At 43.6% G+C, this 26,417-nt stretch overlaps 2 protein-coding genes across 6 annotated transcripts in view; one reads left to right on the top strand and one right to left on the bottom strand.

The window, feature by feature from the left end:
• The window catches only part of LOC308320678 (kinesin-like protein KIF2C), a gene marked incomplete at both ends in the record, with an annotated part of 31,036 nt that extends 22,778 nt beyond the window's left edge, over positions 1 to 8,258 (bottom strand). Inside the window, 3 exons of the mRNA XM_080771289.1 lie at positions 6,996 to 7,091; positions 7,231 to 7,370; positions 8,242 to 8,258. Coding sequence (XP_080627415.1) covers positions 6,996 to 7,091; positions 7,231 to 7,370; positions 8,242 to 8,258 — 253 coding nt within the window. The remainder of the gene's footprint in view (positions 1 to 6,995; positions 7,092 to 7,230; positions 7,371 to 8,241) is intronic.
• Positions 962 to 25,954, top strand: LOC308335608 (USP6 N-terminal-like protein). 5 transcript variants are annotated; one of them, XM_080792706.1, is made up of 15 exons: positions 962 to 1,132; positions 9,024 to 9,097; positions 9,261 to 9,369; positions 12,352 to 12,437; positions 13,282 to 13,321; positions 14,747 to 14,827; positions 15,491 to 15,598; positions 16,202 to 16,311; positions 17,491 to 17,539; positions 19,083 to 19,203; positions 19,604 to 19,698; positions 20,131 to 20,196; positions 20,888 to 20,987; positions 21,132 to 21,284; positions 22,543 to 25,954. In XM_080792706.1, the coding sequence occupies exons 2-15, from the start codon at positions 9,090 to 9,092 to the stop codon at positions 23,235 to 23,237; spliced, it is 1,821 nt and encodes a 606-aa protein (XP_080648832.1). In that variant the 5' UTR covers positions 962 to 1,132; positions 9,024 to 9,089; the 3' UTR covers positions 23,238 to 25,954. The 5 variants fall into 5 exon arrangements, with proteins under 5 accessions (XP_080648832.1, XP_080648833.1, XP_080648836.1 ...); XM_080792707.1 differs by lacking the exon at positions 9,261 to 9,369; XM_080792710.1 differs by lacking the exons at positions 962 to 1,132; positions 9,024 to 9,097; positions 9,261 to 9,369 and adding exons at positions 10,695 to 10,774; positions 10,835 to 11,344.
• The last annotated feature ends 463 nt before the right edge of the window (positions 25,955 to 26,417 follow it).

Raw genomic sequence — 26,417 nt, 5'->3', positions numbered from 1 at the left:
CACGTTGGTCTTTAAGTGATGAAAGTGCTTAATAAACCACCATTAAAGAAAGCAACCTGTCTCGTCTGTGAAGGGAGTGACACTAATGGTTTGGGATACTTGGACAGTGTTTTATATGAGTTGAGTTGCTTAAAGTAACTTTGACTATCAACTGTGTCTGACTAGTGACTTTGTCTGTCTAGTATTGTTTCACTGGGAAAACAGGGTCTCAGCCTTAGAGTATAGGTCTCAGCAGCATGTGGTGTTTAGGCTACCTAATAATCAGAAATGTAGTACATCTAGCGTACTTTAGGTCTTCATACTACAATCCCATTGCCTGGAGTGGCGATACAGCGTCGTTGATTGGCTGGTTTGTTGTCAGGCAACCTCTGGTTTTCTAAAAGAGTTTGCTGCATTATTGCATTGCTTAGCATAATGAGTTTTTAGCTCATATAATATAGTATTATCCTCAATACATTATGTAAAATTTGACTACCGGCCCGGTACGTTACGTTAGGCTTGTGTTCCAGTTCAAGATGGCCCAAACAAACTATTACAAACTACCTCTGTTGTTGTTGTTGTATGTAGACAAAGACTTTGATTATTTTCTTTGGACAATGCGGTGTTTCCAATGGTGTGTGTAGTCACCACACCATTTTTTACCATCAAATATATATATACCGGTATATATTTTTCTGTTTTAATCATGTAGCCTAAATTCTGCAGCCTCAGCCTGCCCTGTCAGTCAGTGACCGTCCCCCTCCGGGCTATAGAATCTAAACCTAGGTTTATTTATGCCACGCTGCCGCGCCTGCTCAGTCCACCGCTCTGTGTATCTCCTCTCCTCTCCTCTCCCGTCCCGTCCCCCCTCCTCTCCCCTCTCCCCTCTCCTCTCCTCTCCTATCCTCCCCTATTCCCCCCTATCCCCTCCTCTCCCCTCTCCTCTCCTGCCCTATCCCCTCCTCCCCTCTCCTCTCACTCTGACTGTAACCTATCATGGATTGACGTGGTGGAGGAGAGAGAGAGAGAAGAACGACTATTGTTGTGACTGGATGAGAGATTGGTGAGCGTCGCCACAAAGGGAAGAATGCCTGGACGTATCGAAGCCTTATTATTGCTGCACGGTTAGCGCAGAGACACCCGAAAGAAAACGGTAAATAAATAGCGGTTGTTTTGTTTTTGCCTTTATGTGAGAGAGATAATATAACCCGCATAGCTCGCTGTCATGCCGTTATTTCTAATGAGAATAAAGGCTCACCAGTGTCCACGCGGTGTGCAACGCGCTTCTTGGTTTTGATGACATTATTGCATTCCATCAGTCCATATAATTATTACGTTTTTTTTTTTCCTCTTAAAAAAAATAAATAATCTTATGTCGCAACTCGCCAGCCAGGCTGCCAGCATCATTCATGCACGAGCCATGCATCATTCCATCCCTGACCCCTGTGCATGATGCAGGACTGATGGAATTAAATTGTTTAAAACTCATTGTTGTTGGAGCGATGCCCTTTGTTAACATGCAGTCAGTGCACAGACCTAAAACACTTATCACTGCAGTCTATTAATAGGAAAATGACAGCAGGAACCAACCAACCATGCATGCAGGCAGGCATGGTTGAAAGTGATGTGCGTGTGAGAGAGAGAAAGTGAATTGCACTTTGGACTTGTGATACTGATAACACAACGTGTACTCTGTAGTGTGTGTGTGTGTGAGAGAGAGAGAGAGGTGCAGATGTATTCATGTGTGTGCAGTCTGTGCACTGTGTGTAGTGCGTGTGCAATGCATGTGCAGTCTGTGTGTGTGTGTGTGTGTGTCGTGTGATATTAAACAACACTCGCTGCATGCTGGACAGTGGACTCTATAGGGATGTCATTGGTGCTGGCCACCGCCCTTCAACCCAGGAATTGGGCCAGAACCCCTGAAGGCCTCTATGATTTAGTCTGCTGACCACACGCTGCTTCTGCCTTATGGCTAAGAGAATATGATAGGTCAGATTTTAAAGAGTTCCAAGTGCCAAAACAAAAACACCTCCCCACTGCTTATTTTCCATGCATTTCAGCTTCTGTTCTTGACTGTGCTGTTCTGAAACATCGGTGAGGATGCTCGTGACGATTGATTGTACACACAGCATCACACAGTAACTGTCCTCCACGAGGAACTCGGATGGCCCCTGGCCATCTTCTTCATCTAATCATGTCCGCCCGGCACGTGTAACGTAACATTTTGCCGTAGCCATGTTCCATTGAGAGAACTGTGGCGGAGCCATGGGCAGTGGTGAGCTGGCGGTATAGGGCTGTCCAGGGCGCGAGATTACTTTCCCTATGATTCTTCGGGGATTCGAGCACTGTGATTGGTTGTCAGTGGAGTAGGAAGCGCTGGGCTGTGTTTTGGACCGCACACAAGTGTTTATGCCTACTAGTACTCTAACTCTAACTCTAACCCTAACCCTAACCTAACTCTAACCCTAACCCTAACCCTAACCTAACTCTAACCCTAACCTAACTCTAACCCTAACCTAACCCTAACCCTAACCTTAACCTAACCCTAACCTAACCCTAACCTAACTCTAACCCTAACCCTAACCCTAACCTAACTCTAACCCTAACCCTAATAATAAACTCTAACCCTAACCCTAATCCAAAAACTATTAAAAAGTCTGCGGTTGTAAAACATTGGCGGCAGTGGGGCGCGAACCAGCGAAGCATATATTACAAGTCGGCGTAGTAGTCCACTAGGCTAGCGAGGCAGCTGGCAGAATGGGGTTTGTGTTTATATTAGAAGGTGAAGTTGCGCCCGCGCGGGTGGCGCTTTCCTTGACTACTAGTAGTAGGGCGGGGCTTCGCCCCGCCCTACTACTACTAGCCGGTGTGGTAAAACAAGCGCTCCTTCCCCGAAGAATCATAGGGAAAGTAATCTCGCGTCCAGGGCGGTAGTTCAGACACTGCACGCCCCCCCCATGCAATTCAAATGAGCTTCATGCACACGTGCAACGTACAGCCCTACTACCTAGTTAAAAAGATCCACAGCACACCACTGGCCATGGGTTTTCACCACTGCATTTTATCTGTGTCACTGACCGTCTGCTAGATGCAGACTCCATACACTGAATAATTTAGCCTGATTGACCCACATTCTGACACAGATGTGGGCCATGGAGGAGGTTTTACCCTTTTTGGGGTAGTGTGACTAGCTCTGGTCCATACGTAGCTCCAATGCGTTGGCTATTTAGAGCTATATGTTACCGATGACTTCCGGGGCTCGCATGAATGCAGACCAGCCTCTCGTCTTTAGCTTAAATAAAAAGAACGTTTTTGCTACTGTGTCATTAGAAAGCCTACTTTCCTTAGTGGAAGCACTCTGAGCCCTCACGGTACTTTTTTGGCCAGAAAGGGATTTTCTTTCACCAGAGGAAAAATATTGTCTATGAGGGTTTTCTCTGGGCAATATCGGTAGAGGGCGCAGCAGAGTAACTAAAAGTTTTTTTTCTTTCGGGGGGAAAAAAATCCCTTTCTGGCCAAAAAGTACCGTTTATGTGGTGGGGGGGATCAGAGTGCTTCCACTAAGGAAAGTAAGCTTTCTAATGACACAACCCACCTTTGTTTTGGCGAGTAGCAAAAAAGTTATTTTTATTTACGCTAAAGACGAGAGGCTGGTCTCAGTGGTCTGCATCCATGCGAGCCCCGGAAGTCATCGGTAACATAGCTCTACATACAACGCATTGGAGCTATGGACCAGAGCTAGTGTGACTGTAACTAAGAGTGGTCAAATGGCCCACTGGCAGACAAATCACAACCTGCAATTTAACATCAAACCCTCATCAAGTGACAGTGACAGTTTTTCACATGGGTTCTTTACCACTTTGCTGCCTCGGTTGGTGAATTGGGGCATGGGACCAATGGGCTTGGATCCTGTAGTGCACTATACCACACACTGTGGTAGATGTTTAAGGCCACTATGCAATCAAACATCGGCGCATGTGTGCATGTTAGCAATTTAGTCTTGTGGCTGACACATTTAAATCCAGAGCAAGTTGTGATTTAGTGGGTAGGTGTCTTGCTCAAGGACACACTTGGCTGTGCCTGTGCGGAATGTGTATTGAGTCTATTGACGTATCAGCAAAAGCATTACATCTGTGACTGCTGACAATCTGTAATTGATTACAGCGCCGTCTCTTTGACCTGTAAACGCCTCCATACTACTATAGCAGCAAAAGCCACAAAAGGCAGATGCTTTGTCTTCACCATCAATCTGTAATGGGTTCTTTCTGTAGCTGTGTTAGGGAGTCAGAATCCCAAACCATCAGTGTTGGTTTCGTCGACTAAAACCAAGACGAAAATGTCCGTCGGCTTTTTCCTTTTTCCACTGACAAACTAAATGGAAACTAAATGAAAACTAATAAGCTATGGTGACTAAAATTAAGACTAAATATGCTGACGATTTCATCAACAAATAAAAACGTAAAATGTTAGGAAGGGACTAGTGGACAAGATACAGTACAAGTCATTTTACACTTGGTTGCATGCTGAAAATACCAGATATGCAAGCTCACAACTCGTTGTGGGCTTGTATATCTGCTATTTTCAGCAAGTAAAGAAAACAGTCATTACGACGGCATCAAGGCCCGCCTAAACACATTTTCGACTAAATCAACTGTAGATTTAGTCGACTAAAATCTTATGATATTTAGTCGACTAAAACTAGACTAAACACTAAAACAGTCCAGGTGACTAAAATGTGACTGAAACTAAAACTATTGAAGAGAGAACTAAAATCAAAATGTGCTGCCAAAATCAACACTGCAAACCATACTTCTCCATGCCATGCTGCTGTGCTGTACTGTGTTCCTCTTGTACTGTATTCCTCTTGTTTCTGAACATGCATGATTGGAAAGCCATTAGCCACAGCTCTAGCTGTCTGCTCTAAATATGATGACATATGGGATATTTTGTTTAATAAGATGTCTTCTATCTGTGGACTGGGAATTCCCATATGTTTTGCCAAAGGGACTTTGGCAAAAAACCTTTTTCAAAGGGCAGATCTTATTTGTCAAGCTTGGGAAAGAAGACGGAGTACTCTGTATACATCTGAGTTGTAAATATAATTAATTATATGATGTAAACATTCTGTAAATGCAATTGTGAAATGGTGTCTTAAAAACCCATGAGGATTGGGCACATTGAGTCAGAGTGCAGGACACGAAAATAATCAATAGTCTTTGTTCTCAAGTCCTCCTGCATCCAGGTTGGGAATAGAACACTTTCATTGCACGATTGTGCTTTAGAGATGGGGCTATTCCTTAATCCAGATCGTTATAGTGTGCATCCCGTGGTGTGTCCAGATTATATAACTCTGGGACCTCCATTTGTAAGCATCCTGATAGAGAATGTGGATTATCTGGGATTAATTACTTAGCTTTGTTTGGAGAGTCATTTCATGACAGTCCATACTGAGCCCAGTGGCTCCAGTTATAAAGACAGAAATGTAGCCATACTGTACCATAAGCATAATATTAGTACCTTATAAATATAGCTATATTGTATCATGTCATCCTGTACCGCTCTGTCAAATACCACAGCGAAGAGAACCATAATTTACTGTAGGATTGCATACAATATATATGCAAATGAGATGGAGTTAATCTGCCAAAATCACTGAGGTTTGGTTCCAGGATACTCACTGATTTGTCTTTGTCTCTGTACTGTATATTTGCTAGGGTGCTAGACCTACAACATGATTTATAGTTAAATTATAAGTACCATGCTTGTAAAAGTACTGTAAATCCGGTACTTTTACTTTTTAAATTTGTATTCATGGAAATTATTTGATTTTATTCATGAATACTTTTGAAGAACTGTTTTCACACTTGCTGTAAATAGGGACGTGTTGTGAGCTTGTAGATCTGCCATTTTCAGCATGCAACCAAGTGTAAAACGACTCATACTGGATCTCTTGTCCACTATAGTGCCTTCCTAACATTTTAGTCTAGTTTTTATTTGTTGACAATTGTCAGTATATTTAGTCTTAGCTTAGTTTCCACGTCGTTTGTCAGTGGAAAAAGGTAGTGGAACATTTTGTAGACGAAATCAACAGTGGTATAGTACACTCGGTACTGTGTCCTGAGGAGGCACTGAAAGGTCCCCACAGATAGTTCTGTAACTTTAACCACCGGTCACTTAATGGCCTGCCAGTATAGCAGACACTTGGCATTCAGTACTTTGGCCGTTGACCTTGCGTGAACCAATGCTCAGTGTGGAAGGATTAATAATGGCTTTTACATGATGTGTAAAAGTGGACTCTTTTACAGTTATATATTTCTCTTGTAATGTAAACATACTGTATACTTTCAGAGTTAAATGAACACTGCAGATGTTACCGCGTGGACACATGGTTGGATTCTATTACTAAGTTCTGTAGCAGTGTTATGTAGCATAAAGTTGTGGATCCCAACCCTATACCCTGGTCCCAACTTGACCCTATCCTGGTCCAAAGACCACATTGTTTGGATCATTTGTTTAAAACTTTAAATGTGAACGAATCAACACACAAAATAAATGTGATCCGATTGTCTTATGAACCACTATATGCATTGCATCATACAACACAAAAATAGCATATACTGTAGTACACATGATTGATTAAATCTATTAGTTAGATTGTACTGTCGCACCGCTATAATGTACAGTACATACTGTAGGCAAATCTTAACAGATAACTGTTGACTTTTAGTCAAGGAATATTATCAGTATAATGTCAAATTTGGGAATACATTTCTTACCAAGAATTGTCTTCACCAATGTGTTTGTAAAGATGTCCACTAACATATGCCACATTGGTTTATATTCAACCACCCTAGGGGAATTTTTGACAGCTGCTGAAAGTTGGGGTACCATACAACCAATATAAGGCAAACTGTTCTAAATGTTACGCTCAAAGTGTTAAGTAACCAAATGTGCCAGGGACCCCAAAGGCAAAGACACTGAGACAGGCGGTATGCAAGACGAAATTTAATTCAAACTTTGCGCCAGGGGTGGGTTGTTGGGAGCATGAGGGAAATCCAGAGTGTTTGGGAAGGAGCGGTGGAGCTGGGAGACACTGGGTGTGTGGAGGGAGCCTGGAACAAAACAAAGAGGGACAAAGTTAGAACAAAAACAGCAGACCAACAAAAATAAAAACTCTCTAAAGCAAAAATAGAAGATCTACAATATGACAAACACGCTAGAGACCGAATCTAAACTGCCGGTTATACTAACCACAGTAGTCAACGTCCAAGCGTCGGGCGCCGGCTCTCAGCAGCTTATTGGCAGCCTCTGTTGATGGTGATTGTGGAGCAGCTGGGCTGATTGGAATCAGCCACACCTGTGCTGGCTGAGGGAGACGCCCGGCCCTTGCCCTATGATGTGTTGTGGCACAACACAAAATTTAATTATGCTTAGTGACGTGTCAAACTAGGGGGTTTTCATGATTCTGAAAAACGTCAATAGCCGTCATCACAAATGTGATGAGGTCAGCACATGTGGCTATGGCTAGGGGGTCTATGGCCAAACTATATAGGGGTCTATGGCCAAACTAGAGGTCAAACTAGTATTTCATGATTCTGAACCCATTCCAAGCATTGGTTTTGCACGAAAAACACTCCTTGGGCTAAAAAAGGCCATAATCACGAATGTTATGAGGTCAGCACATTTGAGCACATTTGGACAAGTGGTTATGGCCGAATTTATGGGGTTGCCAGCTACGCTGCCCACACACACTCCATACTCTGTGTGTAAAAAAAAAAAAGGAAAATCACACCTGTGTGAAGTAAGTGGTGCGACTCCATGTGGGGGTATCCCGGGGAGGTCCCCAGAACTTCCAGACCCGCAGGAACGCTCCCGGCGAGCCGCCCCGTGTCCGAAACGTCTGAGAAATGACAGAGTTACCGTGTGGGGGTCCCCAGGGGGTCCCTGTACTGTACTGTACTGTACTGTACTCTACTGTACTGTACTGTACTGTACTGTACTGTACTGTACTGATACACCTGAAATCATCATATATACAGTTAATATGTGTGTTAGGCTGCACAACAGTGACACTTGGTTTTGAAAACCAACCAAATGCTATTTTCGTGCTCAGACACAGGCAGGTAGGCAGGCAGCCACACACAAAGCTACTTAATGAAGTGGTTCCACCACTTAAAAACAGTAGGACTGCATGCATGTCTAATGCTGAGTCAAACCTTTGCACAAACCATGTCTCAAGTGGTCAGTGCCAGTGCTTCTTACAGTATGTAAGCGGCCATGGAGCTCCTCTTGGAGCAGTGAATTCTGCTTGTAATTTAAGCACACTTGAGTGTTTGCCTTTTAAACGTTTTAATTTAAATCATTCTATAACAAACAAAAAAAGAGAAAAAAAGCAGACTCTCTTTTAGTGTCGCACAGTGGATTCAGTGGCACAATGAGCAGTGGACCCACGCACGCACGCACGCACTCGCACACAGACACACACACACACACACCCCGGTGGCCAGAGAGCTGGCTGGAAACACAGGAAGCTTGGTGGTTGGTACAAGAGATACTGGGAGCGTGACATTATAATAACATCCTCTGTCTATGACTGATTGCTGAGGGCCACTTCTACTCTCTGACTTTTAAATGAACACTCCACGTTTTGCTTTGTGGACACTGGACACCAGCAATTACATGTGTAATATTAACCCATTTAGACTCATTTAGATTCTACAAAATGTCTTCTAAATCATGACAGTTTTCTGTGTCGGTGGTGCTCAACCTTTTTCATGTCAAGGACCCCAAGAATTATCTGTATTTGGCCGCCGACTCCCTTCTGGAAATATGTTCTTCCAGGGACTCCTGAAAGAATATATATTCAATGATTTGCACCACAATTTCAGGATTAAAAAAAAATAGCAGATCTGCAAGCTCGTAGCGCGGCACTATGAGCTTGTAGATCTGCTATTTTTCAATAGTTAAAGTGTAACATAATTCTCAAAACACCAAAAGGAAAATGGATTAAACTCGGCTAATACTGTGGCTGCATGTCTCCTCAGATATTGACATGAAGAAAGACATTGAGACGCTCATCGCAGAAGAACGTGCTGAGATCATCTTGAAGTATGCTACGGTGAGTGAGGCTCCAAACATGTACAGTTCTTCGTCAATGTCGGGGAAAAAAAAGCACAATGTCAATTATGAACCTTTTAATAATGGTTCTTATTGTTGCGTAGTCTTACATTCACTGTTTGTTTCATTGTTCTGAGTTGTGTATTATCGTTTGCCCAATGCAGGAGGAAGAGTTCACAGCGCGTGCACGATAATGTGCAAAATCACATGGTTAACAGTGGCGACAGCCGGTCTAATAAGGACAGAGAGGAGAAAGAGAATGCAGATTCACATGTGTGTGTTTTGTAGTTGTGAACAGTGTACCTGTAGCAGCATGTGACCCTGCATGTGTAGCGGATAGTGCATCACACGTGTGTGCGTGTGTGTGTGTGTGTGTGTGTGTGTGTGTGTGTGTGTGTGTGTGTGTGTTTGACCAAGCTAGGGATGCTGGGTTGAAAGTGGTTAAAGGTAGAGTCAGTGATTTCACTTAATTCAAATATCACTTATTTTTTTGTTTTGTTGTGATAATCCTCTCTACTATATGTGCTGACCATATAAGGAGTTCCTCCCTGTCCCCAGTTAACCCCTGGGGGTCAAAAAACCTTAGGTTTCGTTTTTGTTCTCTATCCTGATTGGATGAAAGCTTGTGTCCCAAGGCAAAAACGAAACCTAAGGGTTTTTGACTGAAATCACTGACACCCCCTTTAAGTCTGTCATTGTGTTTTATAAATACACAAACACTTTTTTTTTGCATTTACGCCTATCATAAGCTTTCAATCGTTTTCAACTGGGAAGAACTTTGGACAAAAGGTGTGAATTGTTGTTCCAAAATAACTACCGGTATTTAGTATTTACCCTGCTGGCTTGAATATGAGACTATAGGGCTTCATCTTGCGCCACCCTTATCCCATAATGCATTTGCCATTTTGTATTATTTTGAAAAACTAGCCGATCTACATCGAGACATGTTTCCACAAATGAGTCTTCAAAAATGTGGATCGTCTTATAATCAGAGTCGTCAGTTATATTCGGGACAATACGGGTACTTATATTTGGTAGAATAAAGATATTTTTAAATAGCCAAAGCATAGAATTGGGTTTGTTTCTGGTGGTTAAACCGCTTTTGATGCTACATGAACTCGATTTGCCGGAACCTCCAGGGGTTTCCCCCCCCCCCCAGACTCACTTTGAGAACCACTGGGACATTTCTATAGGGGTCAGTGGGAGTTCTCTGTCTCGCTGGGGGTTTGTAGCCCTGAGGCAACCAAACCTATGCAGAGAGACCCCTCCTGAGGCCCTGAGGCAACCAAACCTATGCAGAGAGACCCCTCCTGAGGCCCTGAGGCAACCAAACCTATGCAGAGAGACCCCTCCTGAGGCCCTGAGGCAACCAAACCTATGCAGAGAAACCCCTCCCCGAGCCGCAGTGCACTGGCAAATAGATCAAGTATAGCGAGCAGGACTCACGGCTCCCGTGGGAAGAGAGCTGAGCAGACGTCCTGCTGCCGATGTGTCCGTGCGTGGCTGTTTGTTTTTGCAGGTTTTCTGAGATTCGGTCAGACTCTGCCAGTTTCCCCAGTTTACTGTACATCATTCTCATATAGTCGCATTATCATAACACCACCTGCATCTCTCTCCTCTCTGTCTGTCTTTGTCCTCTTCTCATTGTGTGTGTGCGTGTGTGTGTGTGTGTGTGTGTGTGTGTGTGTGTGCGTGTGTGTGCGTGTGTGCGTGTGCGTGTGTGCGTGTGTGTCTAAAGAGCCTCCATTATTAGAAAGGTATTTTTAGCTTCCTTTAGCAGCTTTCTGCAGTGGCCCCAGGGGTCCTTCCTTTTGCAAGTGCCTGCCTATATACATGAAAATGATATCTCTAACTTCATCTATAGTATTTCTCATCCTTTCCTTCTGTCACTCTTTTGTATTCTCTCTCTCTCTCTCTCTCTCTCTCTCTCTGTGACCACAGACCACAGAGACTTGCAGATCGAGCCACATGTTGTCTTTTCTCATAACAAAAAAACAAACTTTATACTGTGAATTTATTATGCATAGAAACAATAGTAATACTATTATGAACATGTGTGTTGTTCTTTATTGCATATGGGTATTGTGGTAGAGATTGAAGTGTCTCTATCTGTCGGGTCAACAATACGCATTGTTGCATCAACATGGGAGATCTAAATGGATCTTGCGATCAGAGAGCGGCCAGTTAACCATTGTTGTTGCTTGTTGTTGGACACAACAGGCAGATTGGACATTACATGTGATTTATGGTAAAGTATGTGAGATTATGCATGGTGTGTGGTCTGGTTTTGACTAGAGATGAAACCTGCCTGGTGCTGGATTGCGGGGCATGCGCACGTGGGCGTGCTGCACGCATGTGTGTGTGTGTGTGTGTGTGTGTGTGTGTGTGTGTGTGTGTGTGTGTGTGCGCGCCTGTGTGGTGCGTGTGTGCGCCTGTGTGGTGCAGGCACGCGTGGGAACAGATTCCATGAATATTCTTTCTGTTGTGTCGAATGGTAAATACTAATAATAATATGCTAAGATGAATATGGTAATAGTTACCAGAGGACTGTACGTTTGAGACCAAAGAACCATTTGATGAGAAAACCCAGTACAAAGTCACCAGTCACTTTTAAGACCAAGCCATGTGTAGAATGTAGACATGTGTTACACATGTGTACAATGTAGAAACCTTTTGAGAGAGATTTTAGATGTGTCCAAATTAATGAAAAATGAAGTGATATCTTTTACCGTATGAGTGAAATGCCCTTTGAAGGCGCAGACGCAAAAACGAGGACAATGTGTGGTGTGATGTGCATGGTGGTGACAAATGAGTGGAAAACCTTGACATAAATATTGTGGGCAAATTCAAATCTATCCATCAGTAGATGGATAGGCAGCAAGGGTGAAAAATGGGAACTATACTACTAGTAGTAGTATAGTGTGTTGTTTTTATTTTTATTAATTATTAAAATGATGACGTCATGAACGGGGCCTTTCCGATCCTTCATTCATCATTCATCATCACCATTATTGTCTCACCAGCAGCAACAAATGCACATTGGTGGCAAAGAACGAGAACTTGGAAAGACACATACTTTTGAGCCATAAGTGAACTGAGAGAGAAAGAAGGAACCGAAAAATCTCGAGTCGATCTCATGCCGAAAAGCTTTTTTCCCACTGAGTGTATTCATTGTGCGTGTGCGTGTGTGTGTGTGTGTGTGTGTGTGTGTGTGTGTGTGTGTGTGTGCGTGCATGAGTGCGTGCGCATTCCCAGGGCAGGCAGGAGGGGGTGGACATTGACCCATGGGAGGATGCTGACTACAGCATCTACAGAGCCACAGACCGCTTCGGATTCATGCAGTGAGTCAATTCAACATGTCTCACTGCATCCCCCTGTCTCACTGCATCCTCCTGTCTCACTGCATCCTCCTGTCTCACTGCATCCTCCTGTCTCACTGCATCCTCCTGTCTCACTGCATTCTCCTGTCGGTGTGTTTACATGTCTCACTGCATCCTCCTGTCTGTGTTTACATGTCTCACTGCATCCTCCTGTCTGTGTTTACATGTCTCACTGCATTCTCCTGTCTGTGTTAACATGTCTCACTGCATCCTCCTGTCTGTGTTAACATGTATCACTGCATCCTCCTGTCTGTGTTTACATGTCTCAATGCATCCTCCTGTCTGTGTTAACATGTCTCACTGCATCCTCCTGTCTGTGTTTACATGTCTCACTGCATCCTCCTGTCTGTGTTAACATGTCTCACTGCATCCTCCTGTCTGTGTTAACATGTCTCACTGCATCCTCCTGTCTGTGTTAACATGTCTCACTCCATCCTCCTGTCTGTGTTAACATGTCTCACTGCATCCTCCTGTCTGTGTTAACATGTATCACTGCATCCTCCTGTCTGTGTTAACATGTCTCACTGAGTCACTGCATCCTCCTGTCTGTGTTAACATGTCTCACTGAGTCACTGCATCCTCCTGTCTGTGTTAACATGTCTCACTGCATCCTCCTGTCTGTGTTAACATGTCTCACTGAGTCACTGCATACTCCTGTCTGTGTTAACATGTCTCACTGCATCCTCCTGTCTGTGTTAACATGTCTCACTGCATCCTCCTGTCTGTGTTAACATGTCTGTTTCTAAATGTGGGTTTCAATATATATTTGGGTTGATTGTCCTCATACAACCTGTCCTCTCCCCAGTGAGGAGGAATTGCCGGCCCCTAGTGCACATGAAGAGAAGGTAAGGCAACATGTTGCCATTATCTGTGTTATTTCATTATTTGGGCTGCAGTAAAAGTACTGGAAATTGGAAATACTCAAGTAAAGTACAGTACTTAAGTAAACGTACTTAGTTACTTTTCACCACTGGCAGTACTGCAATATGTCGCAATACTATTGGGGAAAAAATACATCTTGAGGAATTGTTTGTGTTTCTACAACTTATCTTACCTCTCACAACATGGGGGTGTGTGTGTGTGTCTGCAGGGTGTGCGTGAGTGAACCTGAAATGAGATCAATGTTAGAGATTTGTTTGTGCCTGTGTATTCATGTGAGCATGTAGGCTACTGTATCTCTGTGTGTGTGTGTGTGTGTGTGTGTGTGTGTGTGTGTGTGTGTGTGTGTGTGTGTGTGTGTGTGTGTGTGTGTGTGTGTGTGTGTGTGTGTGTGTGTGTGTGTGTGTGTGTGTGTGTGTGTGTGTGTGTGTGTGTGTGTGTGCGTGTGTGCGCGCGCGCATGTGTGCATGTGTGCAGCATGTGTGATTCGTTGGTTGGGTGGGTGGGTGACTTCACGGAACATCAAATTCTCAAGCTATCCACTTTCAGAGACGTGATCCTCAGGCATGTCTCTTAACCTGGCACTGTCGCTCTGCCTCACCAGAACGGCTCCCTCACTCAGCCCCCCAACGTTCTCCTGATTGATTGGTTTCAATAAACAATAATTATAATGTTGAACGTTTGAACCTCTGTGAGGTTCAGATGAATAGTGGGAACAGTGCAGTTGTTGTTTTTGGCAGCAACTTTCTCTTGAATAGTTTTCATTTAGTTTTAGTCACATTTTAGTCACCTGGAATGTTTTAGTGTTAGTCTAGTTTTAGTCGACTTGATGCCGTCGTAATGACTGATTTTACACTTGCTGAAAATAGCAGATCTACAAGCTCACAACATGTTGCAGCGGGACCCGTTGTGAGCTTGTAGATCTGCTATTTTCAGCATGCAGCCAATTTGTAAAATTACTTATACTGGAACTCTTGTCCACTAGTCCCTTCCTAACATTTTAGTGTAGTTTGTATCTGTTGACGAAATTGTCAATACATTTAGTCTTTAGTCACCATGGCTTACTTTTCATTTAGTTTCCATTTAGTTTTCGTCAGTGAAAAAAGGTAGTCGACGAACATTTTTCGTCTTCGACGAAAACATCACTGGAACAGTCTGGAGGGTTTATCTTCATGCTATTGGAAGGCACTTGGTACAGTACTTAGTGATACATACTAGCAGAGAGAGCAGAAGCAGCTACAGTTGATTGTTTTCATTATTACTTCCAGAAATTTGACTGAAAGAAAGAAAGACAGAAAGACAGAAAGAAAGAAAACTAGAAAAATGCTGTTATTATAAGCAAGTTGTGAAGATACCATGACCATACCATACCATGTCTGTCATCCTCATAGCGGAAGCAGCTGGAGATAGAGAGAGTGGAGAAATGGCTGAAGATGGTGAAGAAATGGGAGAAATACAGAAACAGTGAGCGGGTAAGTACAGTACTGTAGGAGCCACACCACACAGCTAATATTAACCTAATAAAACTATTGAATTCACAAAAGTTGCTACGCTTTGCACCACAGAGCGAGCCACATGACTTCCTTGTTGTGCTCGGCAAGTAGGCTATGTGACGGGAGACTAGCGCTTGATGTCTTTACGGGGCTGCCTGGAGCCACACATTCACAGTCATATACAGCTACAGATCAGCTGCAAATTATATAAAGTGATTGAAGGTGTGGTTTATCAGTGAAATTTACACCGGTCACCTGACGGTAACCAGCAAGGTTATTGGGACTACCCGTTTTAGAATAAAGTCATTTCGATGTACCTTTCTATGACTTGCAGTTTATTAGATACGCTGTAAACCCCACCCATCGCATAGTAATTCCATGTAGGTTCAAATCATGCCAACACAACATTCTTCCCAGCTATGCTGTAGGAGGACCATAGGCTGACTCATGCACCGTTAAAGCCTCTCATCTTTGTGTGCTTTAAACAGATCTCCTCTCCTTGTATGGCCTCTGCTCAACACTCCCTCTCTGATCCTCTCCTCTCTGACAGATGGTAAAGAGGGTGTATAAACTGATCCTCTCCTCTCTGTCAGATGGTAAAGAGGGTATATAAACTGATCCTCTCCTCTTCTCTCTGCTCAGATGGTAAAGAGGGTGTATAAAGGCATTCCGCTGCAGCTGCGTGGTCAAGCATGGTCTCTGATGCTGGACGTGGAGAGACTTAAGAAGCAGAATGAAGGAAAATACGAGGTAGTGAGAGGACAACCTACTTATTGACCATGTTGCATCATATGATACTGTATATGCAAACCAAAGTATGGCCAAAGGCAGGCTAAAGTCTTGGGGACTGAAGGTGCATTCAAACCTGAAGATATATATTTGTTTCCATTGTCACTTCAATTGCTTCACTTTGGTGGCGCTGCTCGCACAGGCAACCCACATGACAAGCGCTTCCTTTAACATTCAAGGCAGAACATGAACTAAACACAAAATGGTTAAAGGCAGAGGAGCGGGGCGTGGCAATTTGTCACAAGCAGTGAAATATTGGTTAGAAGGTAGGGGAGTGTCAACCTCTGTAGCTGATGGAAACATGAAATGTATGAAAGGTAAACACTGTAGTATCTCATTCCCAACACAACCTCGCCATCACAGCAGCAGACATTAGGATTAGCAATTAGCATGTAGGCCTATGATGAATGAAGTCTTCATCAGTGGGAAGAGCACAAACAAACTGGGATGTGGTGGAGATGTGAAACATGCAGCAAAGGCTCACAGTTGCTCTGTTCACTGTTATTGTGTATAATAAATTAATAATAGCTTAATCATAATCATGGAACATTCTTCTTTCCGCAGAGAATGAAGGAGCAGGCGCGGCTGTACTCGGCGGAGATTAAACAGATAGACCTGGATATCAACAGGACGTTCAGAAACCATATCATGTTCATGGACCGATTTGGAGTGAAGTAAGTAAGCGTCTTTTTCAAATCTTGAATACAATCTAACCGTCATTACCTTATTTCATGTTTTGTATTCATGGTCAAGATTAGATTTCACGCCGCATGACGTGTGAGTTACATGTTTGTCTGTCGGAAGACTTGGCAATTTGCTGCCTATACCATGTTCAGGTCACTCTTGCAAGACACACTTGAAATCCATCAGTGACTCTTTCCCTGGTTATAGCCTCACTAAAATTCTTGGAAATACAGTTTTGTGTTGTTTGGCGAGTTCAGATTTCTAGCGTGGAAGTTTTGTAGTGCAAGTTTAGAGTGCAAAGTGTTCCTGCAGCAGGGAATGTGATTTAGCAACCTCAGCGTGAACTCAGACTCAGAGGAGGCGGGGCGTTTTGGGGAGGCAGAGAGAGAGAGAAAGAGAGAGAGTGTGAGTGGAGCCAGTAGCAGAGTGATGTCACTGACAGCCTAATAGACCACAGAGAGGCCTGCAGTGGAAAGTATGGGACAGCGGCCTCGCTGCACAAAACGACTCAATATTTTACAGCGAGCAGAGACCCTGCAAAAAGGCACCCCTTTTATACGTAGCAAGAGGACGCATGGTCGTTGCTTTTGCAGGATATGTGCTTTATTATGGCGTGCAACATGTTTAAGGGGCTAGCTGTTATGACATACTGTGTTGAAGGTCTGTCGACAGACATTCATTCTAATATTATTGACTGCTGTGATAGACACATAGCTATGCTTATATTCATTGCTGGTAGTTTGTAGATAATAAGTTTGCTGCGCTCTGGGAAAACGGAGCAGCTGGATTATTTGTCTTGATTAGGTGTGGAGTGGTGCTCGTTTGAACCACGGCTAGAAGGCTGTTTTCAACCAATCAGATTGCTTCCTGGAAAACGACCTGTTGTATAATCTTATTTGTACCATACCTCTACTGTGTTGTTACAGCTGCATTTCTATCTCTGGGGATCAATAACGGTTTATCTTAATCTCTTAGCGTCTTGTAAGATTCATTTGGATCATATGAATAGTATGACATGCCTTTTTTGTGTGGTCAGTCCAACAACTATAAATACCTGCATACAGTAGCAGTATATATAGGCCTATATATTATATATATATAATGTATGAATGAATAGATGGATTGCATAATGCATATTCTCAGTGAAAACCTCTCCGCTATCCACACAGGCAGCAAGCTCTGTTCCATGTTCTCTCTGCATACTCCATCTACAACACGGTGAGTTTATTACTTTATTTTCCATCACATTGGACACCGAAATAACAGTTAACCCATTTAGACCTGAGAACAGATTAAATACAAGTCTTCTAAATCATGACAGTTTTCTGAAAGACCCTATGCTTCTCAGTGGTTCTCAACCTTTTTCATGTCAAGGACCCCCAGAATTATTTGCATTTGGCTGCAGACCCCCATTTGAACATAATATGTTGTTCCATGGACCTCCCAGAAGCAAAGATTTGAGTTAAAATCGTTGAAAGAATATATTCAAAGATTTGAGCCACATTTTCATGATTTTTAAAAAATAGCACTCTGTGCCACACTACGAGCTTGTAGATCTTCAATAGCTAAAACACCAAAAGGGGGTTCCCGCCGAGAATAGGTTAAACAGATTCCCCAGAATCCTTAGAAATTCAGTATACAGCACAGAACGGCGCCTTGTCTTCAAAAGTCAAAACGTGTTAATAATAACACGATGTGGCGGCTGTGGCTCAGGAGGTAGAGCAGGTAGTCCAATGATCCATGGGCCGGCGGTTCGAATCCCGGCTCCTCCTGTCTACATGTTGAAGTGTCCTTGGGCAAGACACTGAACCCAAGGCCCTTTTTTAAACCAGTCCCTTGACTTGAAGTGCTCTCGGGAGGTTCCCTCGTCAGGAAGTGCCCCTAAAGCTGAATCAAGTTCCCTTGATTAGGGTGCTGGGTATAAAAAACTGTTTGGAAATACACTCGCCCTCCTTGTGCAGAAACAGGAAACAGACACCATTCGTTGCCATGGTTACCATCATGCAATTGTGTTACCTCTTACCTGTTATTTTGTTTGTACAGTTATATTGCATTGCATCGTGTATGTTTGTGTGGATTTCATTAATATGGACATTTAAAAGGAAATACAGCGTGACTGTCAAAAAGGACATATGTGTGACATGGTGTTTATAAATCATTGTGTTAAAAGTTGTTTTGTTTGTGTGGTTTTATTTATAGTTTATCACAGTGGGGTAAATAAAGAGCCCTTGTGAACATCAGATGGAGCGTTGTCTATTCTGCATCAGATGAAGATTGTTTAGGAGCAGTTTATTTATCAATTATTTGTGGTGGTTCTTACATTTGTAGGTCGCGGTTTCCATTCGGACAGAGAGCAGGGCTGCACAAGGCAATGGAGTCTAGATCGGCACAGACTCGCTCTTGAGGGCTTTATAAGCCACTTCCACTCAAGGCTGCATGGTTTCGGACGGCACTTAATATGACGCAGCCTCGCGTGAACGCGCATATCGAGGGCAAGTGTGTAGGGCGAGTGGCGAGGAGGCGGTTTCAAAAAGAGGGCTACGCTGCCTCCAATGAGTCGGTCGGTGTGAGCTTGCCACCATTGGTGTGTGAATGAGGGAAGTTGACTGTTCGCCACTTCACCTCCCAATGTATGAATGAATGAACCATTTGAGCACTTGGAAAAGCAATTCATTATTATTATCATTATTATTATTATAAATACAATAGTATTAGCGGTCTGTTCCATGTCCAGTAGTAGCACTAACATTCTGACCTGCAGGAGGTGAGTTACTGCCAGGGAATGAGTCAGATCGCTGCTCTGCTGCTGATGTACATGAACGAGGAAGACGCCTTCTGGGCTCTGTCACAGCTGCTGACCAATCAGAGACACGCCATGCACGGTGAGGATTGGACAACCACCACCGCAAAATAATCCTGTTAATAAGAATTATTATTCATAATAAGTGTAGTATCACTCTTCTTCTTCTTCTTCTTCTCATTAATAGTAGCAGTAGTAGAATATTACCAGTTTTAATGCCTTGTTCATTTTTTCATGACTTTGTTTCTGTGCATATAATGCCTCCACTTACACCACGTTCTTGTATATAAACTTGGCACTTGAATTTATTTCGCGAAAGAGAATCCAGCAGACATTACAGTATGTAAAGTCAGGGCGATAATAACCAATAACCATCTAAAGATCAGACTGTAGAGTAGAAGTGGTACACACTGACATGACGTACATGGCAACACGTTCACACTGACTGACTGACTACGTGTTCCTCCTCGCTCCCCCTGAAGGGCTCTTTGTTCCCGGGTTCCCCAAACTGCAGCGGTTCCAGACACATCATGATCAGATTATCTCCAAACTCATCCCCAAGCTGAAGAAACATCTGGTGAGATCCCAGGCCTTATTATAGCTTGAGCAATGCAACATGTTCATCACTTCATTAAACAGCAATTTATGAAATGAAGAGAACGGAACTGTGTTGAATGTCTGATGGCTTATACGTTTAATGTGCATAATGTAGAGCACCGCTTCCCAAACACACCAATATTTTTTTGGTGAAGTAGATGTCCATTTTCTTTTTGTTACCGGCTATACATGTACTGACTGTCTCTCCGTCTTTTTGTATCCCTATGTTGCCTTTTTTCTTTCTCTCCCTCTCAATATCACCCACTATCGCCCTTGGTCTCTCCACCTTTGTTTTTCATCTCTGTCGTTCTACTTCTCTCTGTCTCCCCGGTTGTCACTCCTACATGTCTATCCATATCTCTCTCTCTCTCTCTCTCTCTCTCTCTCTCTCTCTCTCTCCATCCCCCTCCAGGACAGAGAACAGATGTCCACAGGGATTTACAGCACCAAATGGTTCCTTCAGTGTTTCATTGACAGGGTGAGATACCTGCTTCAAGTCACAGATTCCAGATCTATCTAACTTATGGTCATTTATCTCTGAAAGTATAAAAACCTATCACTTACCACCTTTAAATGTACACGCCAGTGTTTGCTGTGCGTTCACCGCAACTGCATCGGAGTTCAAAACGATGGATCCAAACAATCGACACATAAAATAAAAAAAAACTGGATATTCTTCTTCGTATGATTGAAACAGAAACAGAAACATAATAACAGTGCCTGGTGATATTTGATCTACATTAACAGTTTTTTTTTTAGGCTAAACTACTATTAGGCCCTGGCTGTTTGTGCGTTGCCCACAATCCTGTGGTGCCACTAGTGGTCTGGCCGGGGCAAGGCTGTTGTCAGCACTTCCCAGTCCCCCGGATGGGACCCTGGGTTCCTGTGGTCTGGGGAGGGAGACGCACCAGACAAACCCCCTGACTCCAGCGTATACACGCAGCATGCAGGAAGCAAGAGACCAGGGGATGGGAGACGCGAAACCCGCTGGCATTGACAAGTCCGAATGAGACTACCGGTAGCCAGAAAGGGAGTCGAGTGTTGAGGCCGTAAGAATGTTTTTGTTGTAACTTGTATCCTTGTGTGCGTGTGTGTGTGTGTGTGTGTGTGTGTGTGTGTGTGTGTGTGTGTGTGTGCGTGCGTGCGTGCGCGTGTGCGTGTCGTCGTAGACCCCATTCACCCTGACCCTTCGCCTGTGGGATATCTTTATTCTGGAGGGAGACAGGCTCCTCACCGCGATGGCCTACACGACCCTCAAAATACACAAGAGTAAGGAGAAATATAATTATGTATGGGCGCGCACAAGACATGTTGCCTTGCATTGTGGGTCAGTCAGCGACACACGAGATAAAACACATCACACTGTTAATGTATACAGTGTGTGTGTGTGTGTGTGTGTGTGTGTGTGTGCAGAGCGCCTTCTGAAGATGTCTCTGGAGGACCTGAGGGAGTTCCTGCAGGAGAGGATCGCTCAGACCTTCCTACACCACGATGACGTCATCGTAGAGCATCTGCAGGCCTCCATGACGGAGCTCCGCAAGATGAAGCTAGACAGACCGCCTCCAGGTGCTCTAGTCTAACACAACAGTGGTTCCCAAACCTTTTTCATGTCAACCACCCCCAAATTGACACTAATTATCCCACGGACACCCCATTTGAAAAGACATGCCAGGGGCATAAGAGAAGATGTTTTACGGCCTTTTCAACCAGTTTAATTTCAAGGACCCCTCCAGTTTTACATGCATTTATTTAGGCTACAGGACCCCCCATTTAATGGCATTTCTATCCCTGGGACCACAATTTGTATTGTAAAATCAATGTTAATTTAACTCTGAGAGTGTATACATGGAACCAAATGGACCCGCTATGGTCCATTTGGTTCCATTTGTACACTCTTTACAGACCCTTTACAGACCCATAAGGGTCCATTTGGTTCCAAACTATCATTTAGCTGGGGACCCCCTGGAACTCCCTCAGGTCCCCGGACCCCACTTTGGGAACCACTGCTCTACACACTATTGTCCTTTATGCAAAATTATGTTTTGTTTTTCCAAAACGTTGCTCATTTGGTTGTCAAAGTGCGTGTGTATACGTGTCTGTCCGGGTTTCCCCTGAATATCCCGAGAACCGTCTGACCGATCGACTTCCGTCACGCTGTGTGTATTCCTGAGGAGTGCAGTGCCAAGTGGGAAGTTGGTTGTCCAGAAATCCTCATAAATCCACAAATCTCTGTAATTGTCTGCCTGTGTCCTTTTTATGCCCATATACTGCATGGAGAATAATATCCCGTCAATATGATGTCGTCATAGTACTAATAACGTCGTAGACTGGCCTCCTTGTACTATGATAATGGGTACTGCACGAGTACAATAGGTACTTTGACAACGGGTATAACGGGTATTGCATAACCAAGGGCCGTGCATTCCCAAAGGGCATCACCCTAGTAATTGGGAATGACCAGACATTCAACAAATGAACATTCACCTAGAGCGGCGGTGGCTCAGGGGTAGAGTGGCTGGATGGTAACCGCAAGGTGCCCAGTTGGAACTCTGGGCTCCCCCAGAGTTAGTGTCGAAGTGTCCTTGAGCAAGACACTGACTGAACCCCTAATTACTCCTCCTGATGTGCTGGTTGGTGCCTTGCATGGTTTCCGCCGCCATCGGTGTATGGATGTGTGTGTGAATGGGCGAATGTAATGCAATGCACAATCCATGTAAAGCGCCTTGGATAAAGGCGCTATATAAATGCACCATTTACCATGTAGGCTAACATTTACAACAGTGTGATACACTCTTAACAAAAAGGTATCTTGTTATTTCTGTAGGGAAACCGGAGGAGCTGCCTCGGAAGCCTCTGGGCCAAGAGCTGCCGGTGTTGCTGAGTACGGACCACCCCTCAAGGGGGAAGCCTGCCTCAGCCAGCACCTGTTGGCCCGGAGCCGGCCTGAGCCTCCACATCATCTCGCACCAGCCCGACACCGTCTCTCCAGAGCAGAGCCCCTCCAAGAACCCCGGTGACCTGGACGCCACCAATGACGAAGAGGAGGAGGCGCCGCTGCCATCCCCAGACCCCATCATCATCCACAGTCGGACTACCTTCACCCCCCACGGCTCTCCGCTTACAGGGCCTCCCCCCTACCAACCTCCAGGGAGTGAAGACGTTGCGAAGGAATGTCGTTTACCACCTTCCCTCGTGGAGCGCTCGACTGACGCTCACGGCGTTGCTATCGCGGGTCACCCTCCTCCACCTCAGGACACGGCGTTGCTTTCAGAGGAGCCCGCGGACGACCCAACGATTACCACCAGCAGCCCCGACCGGTCCTCATCCTGCAGGCTCACGAGGACTCGGTCATCGTCGTCTGGGCACAACATTGACTCACTGCCCTCCAGCCTGTCCCAGACCGAGAGCCTGTCGGCAGCGGAGAGGGCGGAGGACGTATACCTGGCCCAGTTGCTGGAGCAGGCGGCCACGCTGCCTTGGAACGAGGACACCAGCGAAGGATGCGAGGAGACGCAGTAGGACCCCAGCGGAGGATGCGAGGAGACGCAGTAGGACCCCAGCGGAGGATGCGAGGAGATGCAGTAGGACATGGAGCGACACAAAAGCCAAATTCCAATACCCCAAGATATCGTCCAAAATATCGTCACTGCAGCATGGCGGTGTTACGGTGAAATTGGTGACCTGCTGAAATATGTGACATAATGTCAAGTGTCCGAGTGGTATTCAGGCAACATATTTAAAGACCTCCATGTAAGGTGCGTGAAGTCCACAGGTCACATATTTTGGCAGGTCACCAATGTCACTATAACACCGCCATGCTGGAGTGATCGAGTGTGAGTGAGCAAGTGTCCAAGATTTTGGGTATTGGAATTTGGCTAAAGATTCCCCGCATTCAGATGCTGCCATTTGGAAGGATTAAAGGGCCACTTCACCAAATCTTATTTTAATGATGTTTGGGAGACAAGAAACACTTTCCTGGGGTTTTTTATGTGGGTAATTTGTGTTTTTAGATATTTTAGTATTTCAAAGTGTCTGTGATGTCATGGACACTGGTCTGGATTACTACAATGACCATAATGCTTTGCTGCACTCACCCCACCTTGTGGAGAGGGAGAGGGGCTGTCTTACTGAGACACATGTAGTCCAGGAAGGAAGTGTCCATGACATCACAAACACTTTGAAATACTAAAATATCTAAAAACACATAGTACACTCATAAAAAAAACCCCAGGAAAGTGTTTCTTGTCTCCCAAACACCATTAAAATAAGATCTGGTTGCAAAGGCAATGAAGGCAATGCTCCTCATGTTGGGACCCGGACGAGGGCCATGAGAAGTTCTACTCTTGGAGAAGAGTAGTTGGCTGCAACAGGACAGAACAGCAACACATTGCCCTTCATAGTGGAAAGAACTTTTTGTAGCTTTTTTTAATTATTATTTTTTAAGTTTTGTCAAAGAAACAGTACGTTTGCTTCATCAGCCTTTGTAAAAAAATGTTTGCTAATATAGTCATATAGTTTTATTTTTTCAGGTTGTAGGATGCCTTATTTGGATCTGCTTCAGTTCTTTTGTCGAACATGGCACAGCAATGGATAATTATAATGTCGGTCAAATAAAAAGGAAGTAGTGTTCAGATAGAATACAGTATAGGGCATAACATAGAACTGTAAACTAGTGTTCGTGTTACCTCAGTGAGCTGGCTCACTATCATTACGATTGTAAACTGAAAACATATTCTCAAAAGGTGCAAAGATCTTTATAGGAAAGACTTGAAGTCATTTTTGACCAGCTGTCTCTTGAGGTCAATACTTTATTGATAACTTGCTCATTGATCAAGTCAATAAAGGAAGCAAGACTACATTAGAACCCTTTCTCTAATGTTCAATTGGAACATTTGCTTACAGTATTTCCTCCAGACCTCGTGGAAGGGTGAATGTTACAATTAAAGTTACAATTAAAATAGGCTTTGTTGATCTTACAAAATGTCTCTTATGATGAGACTTTTGTTGTAAATGTATTTGGTTTCTGATAACATTGTGTTTAAAACTATATTGTACTGTAGGGTTTACTCTGTAGGCCAGGGGTGGGCAACTTTGACGATGGCGAGGGCCAATATATTTCCACACCAGAGGGCCACAGTGCATATTACCATTTTTTTGTTGCTATATTTGAATTGAAAACCTGAATATTTCTTTGCTATTTTTTAATTGGAATCCCGAAAGGTTTATTGAATTTCAAATGCATTTAGTTTAGTTTTGTTAACTTTATGAACTGTTAACATAACTACATAACATGCCGCATTAAGCCCCCGGGCCACCAGTTGCCCACCCCTGCTGTAAGTTAGTACAGTATTCCCAGGATTGTCCTCTTCTGAATCCAGCCTAGCAGCAGTATGGCAGCTCCATGATTAGCAATATAGTCAATGACTGACATCTAGTGGTCAGTTAGTGAAGTTAGGCATGTTTTTATTTCGTTACATAAGAATAATAGAAGAATTCGTGTAGAATAGGGCCTGTTAGAATTCAACTAAATTGAAGTAATTGGTTTGAATTTTCAATGTTTTACGGTATACCAGACCACTGCTTTTTTTGGAGTGGAGTATAATGTTATTTTCAATCCAGTTTAGTTGGCATCTCACACTGCATATACACTGCAATACGTATTGCAGTGAAACAGGATCTAAACATTATTTAATTAAAAGTTACTCATTGATACCCAAAAATGGATCCAAGTTGCGTGATTCTTGTTTCCATTCGCTTCCCACTTGTTGATAGAACATTAGAACAGTCAAACTACACCATCCACACACGCATTAAGGCACGCACACAATTCAATTCAAAGTAGCTTTATTGGCATGAGAAAACATTGCCAAAGCAAGTGTCAAAATATAATAAAAACAGTTGAAAATGGGGAAAGTATATACAGTTGGATTGGGTACAGCATTTTGCAAACAGTTATGTCACATTGTGTCGTTAATTGTTATAGCAGCATTTTGTTTTGCAGCTTTTTTGTTTCTGCCCATGTATCCATATTCCTATACTTTGAAATTCCCAAAATATATATATTTCTAGTAAAGTGCATGAGCCGAATAAACATTGAGCAGATGTGTGTGATCAAATTGACATCCAACCCAACAGAACTATATTGTTAGTCCAAGTTCAACAGGATAAATTAGACAGTTGTCTTTAAATTGTTCATAATTGATTTCATAATCATGGCATAGTTTCATATTAACTGGTTATTTTTTGTATAACCATGACACGTAATAGCTACCCTTATGTGCATGTGTGCGTGCGTGCGAGCGAGCGATAACAGTTCTGGAAGATCAGGCCATTTACAGGAAAAGCCCACCCAGCACAACTGAAAGTGAAAGCAAGTTTGCTTAGCCTATATATAGCCTGCAGGCTGCTGGACTGAAGAGACAACTCAGACTCAACTGTCCTGGACTACTGTATGGTCTCTTTCAGGTTGGTGAAACATATCTTTACTGCTTTCATGTGATTACTCTGCAGGTATATCATTCAACTATCTAAAAAAAAACATTGTTACAGTTGTACAGTGTTTTTTTGTGCCCATTTAAGGCACACCAAAGAGCAAGTCAAAATGTTTTATTTATACTAATGCCAAATAAACGTGTGTCTATGTGTACATTATATATACACAGTATGCATACATTGTTGCTGTCGGGAGGAAACCACCTA

The sequence above is a fragment of the Protomyctophum bolini genome, assembly GCF_963924005.1.
Source record: "Protomyctophum bolini genome assembly, chromosome: 1".
NCBI lineage: Eukaryota > Metazoa > Chordata > Actinopteri > Myctophiformes > Myctophidae > Protomyctophum > Protomyctophum bolini.
The sequence above is the reverse complement of the archived record's forward strand: the minus strand, read 5'-3'. Positions and strand labels throughout refer to the sequence as shown.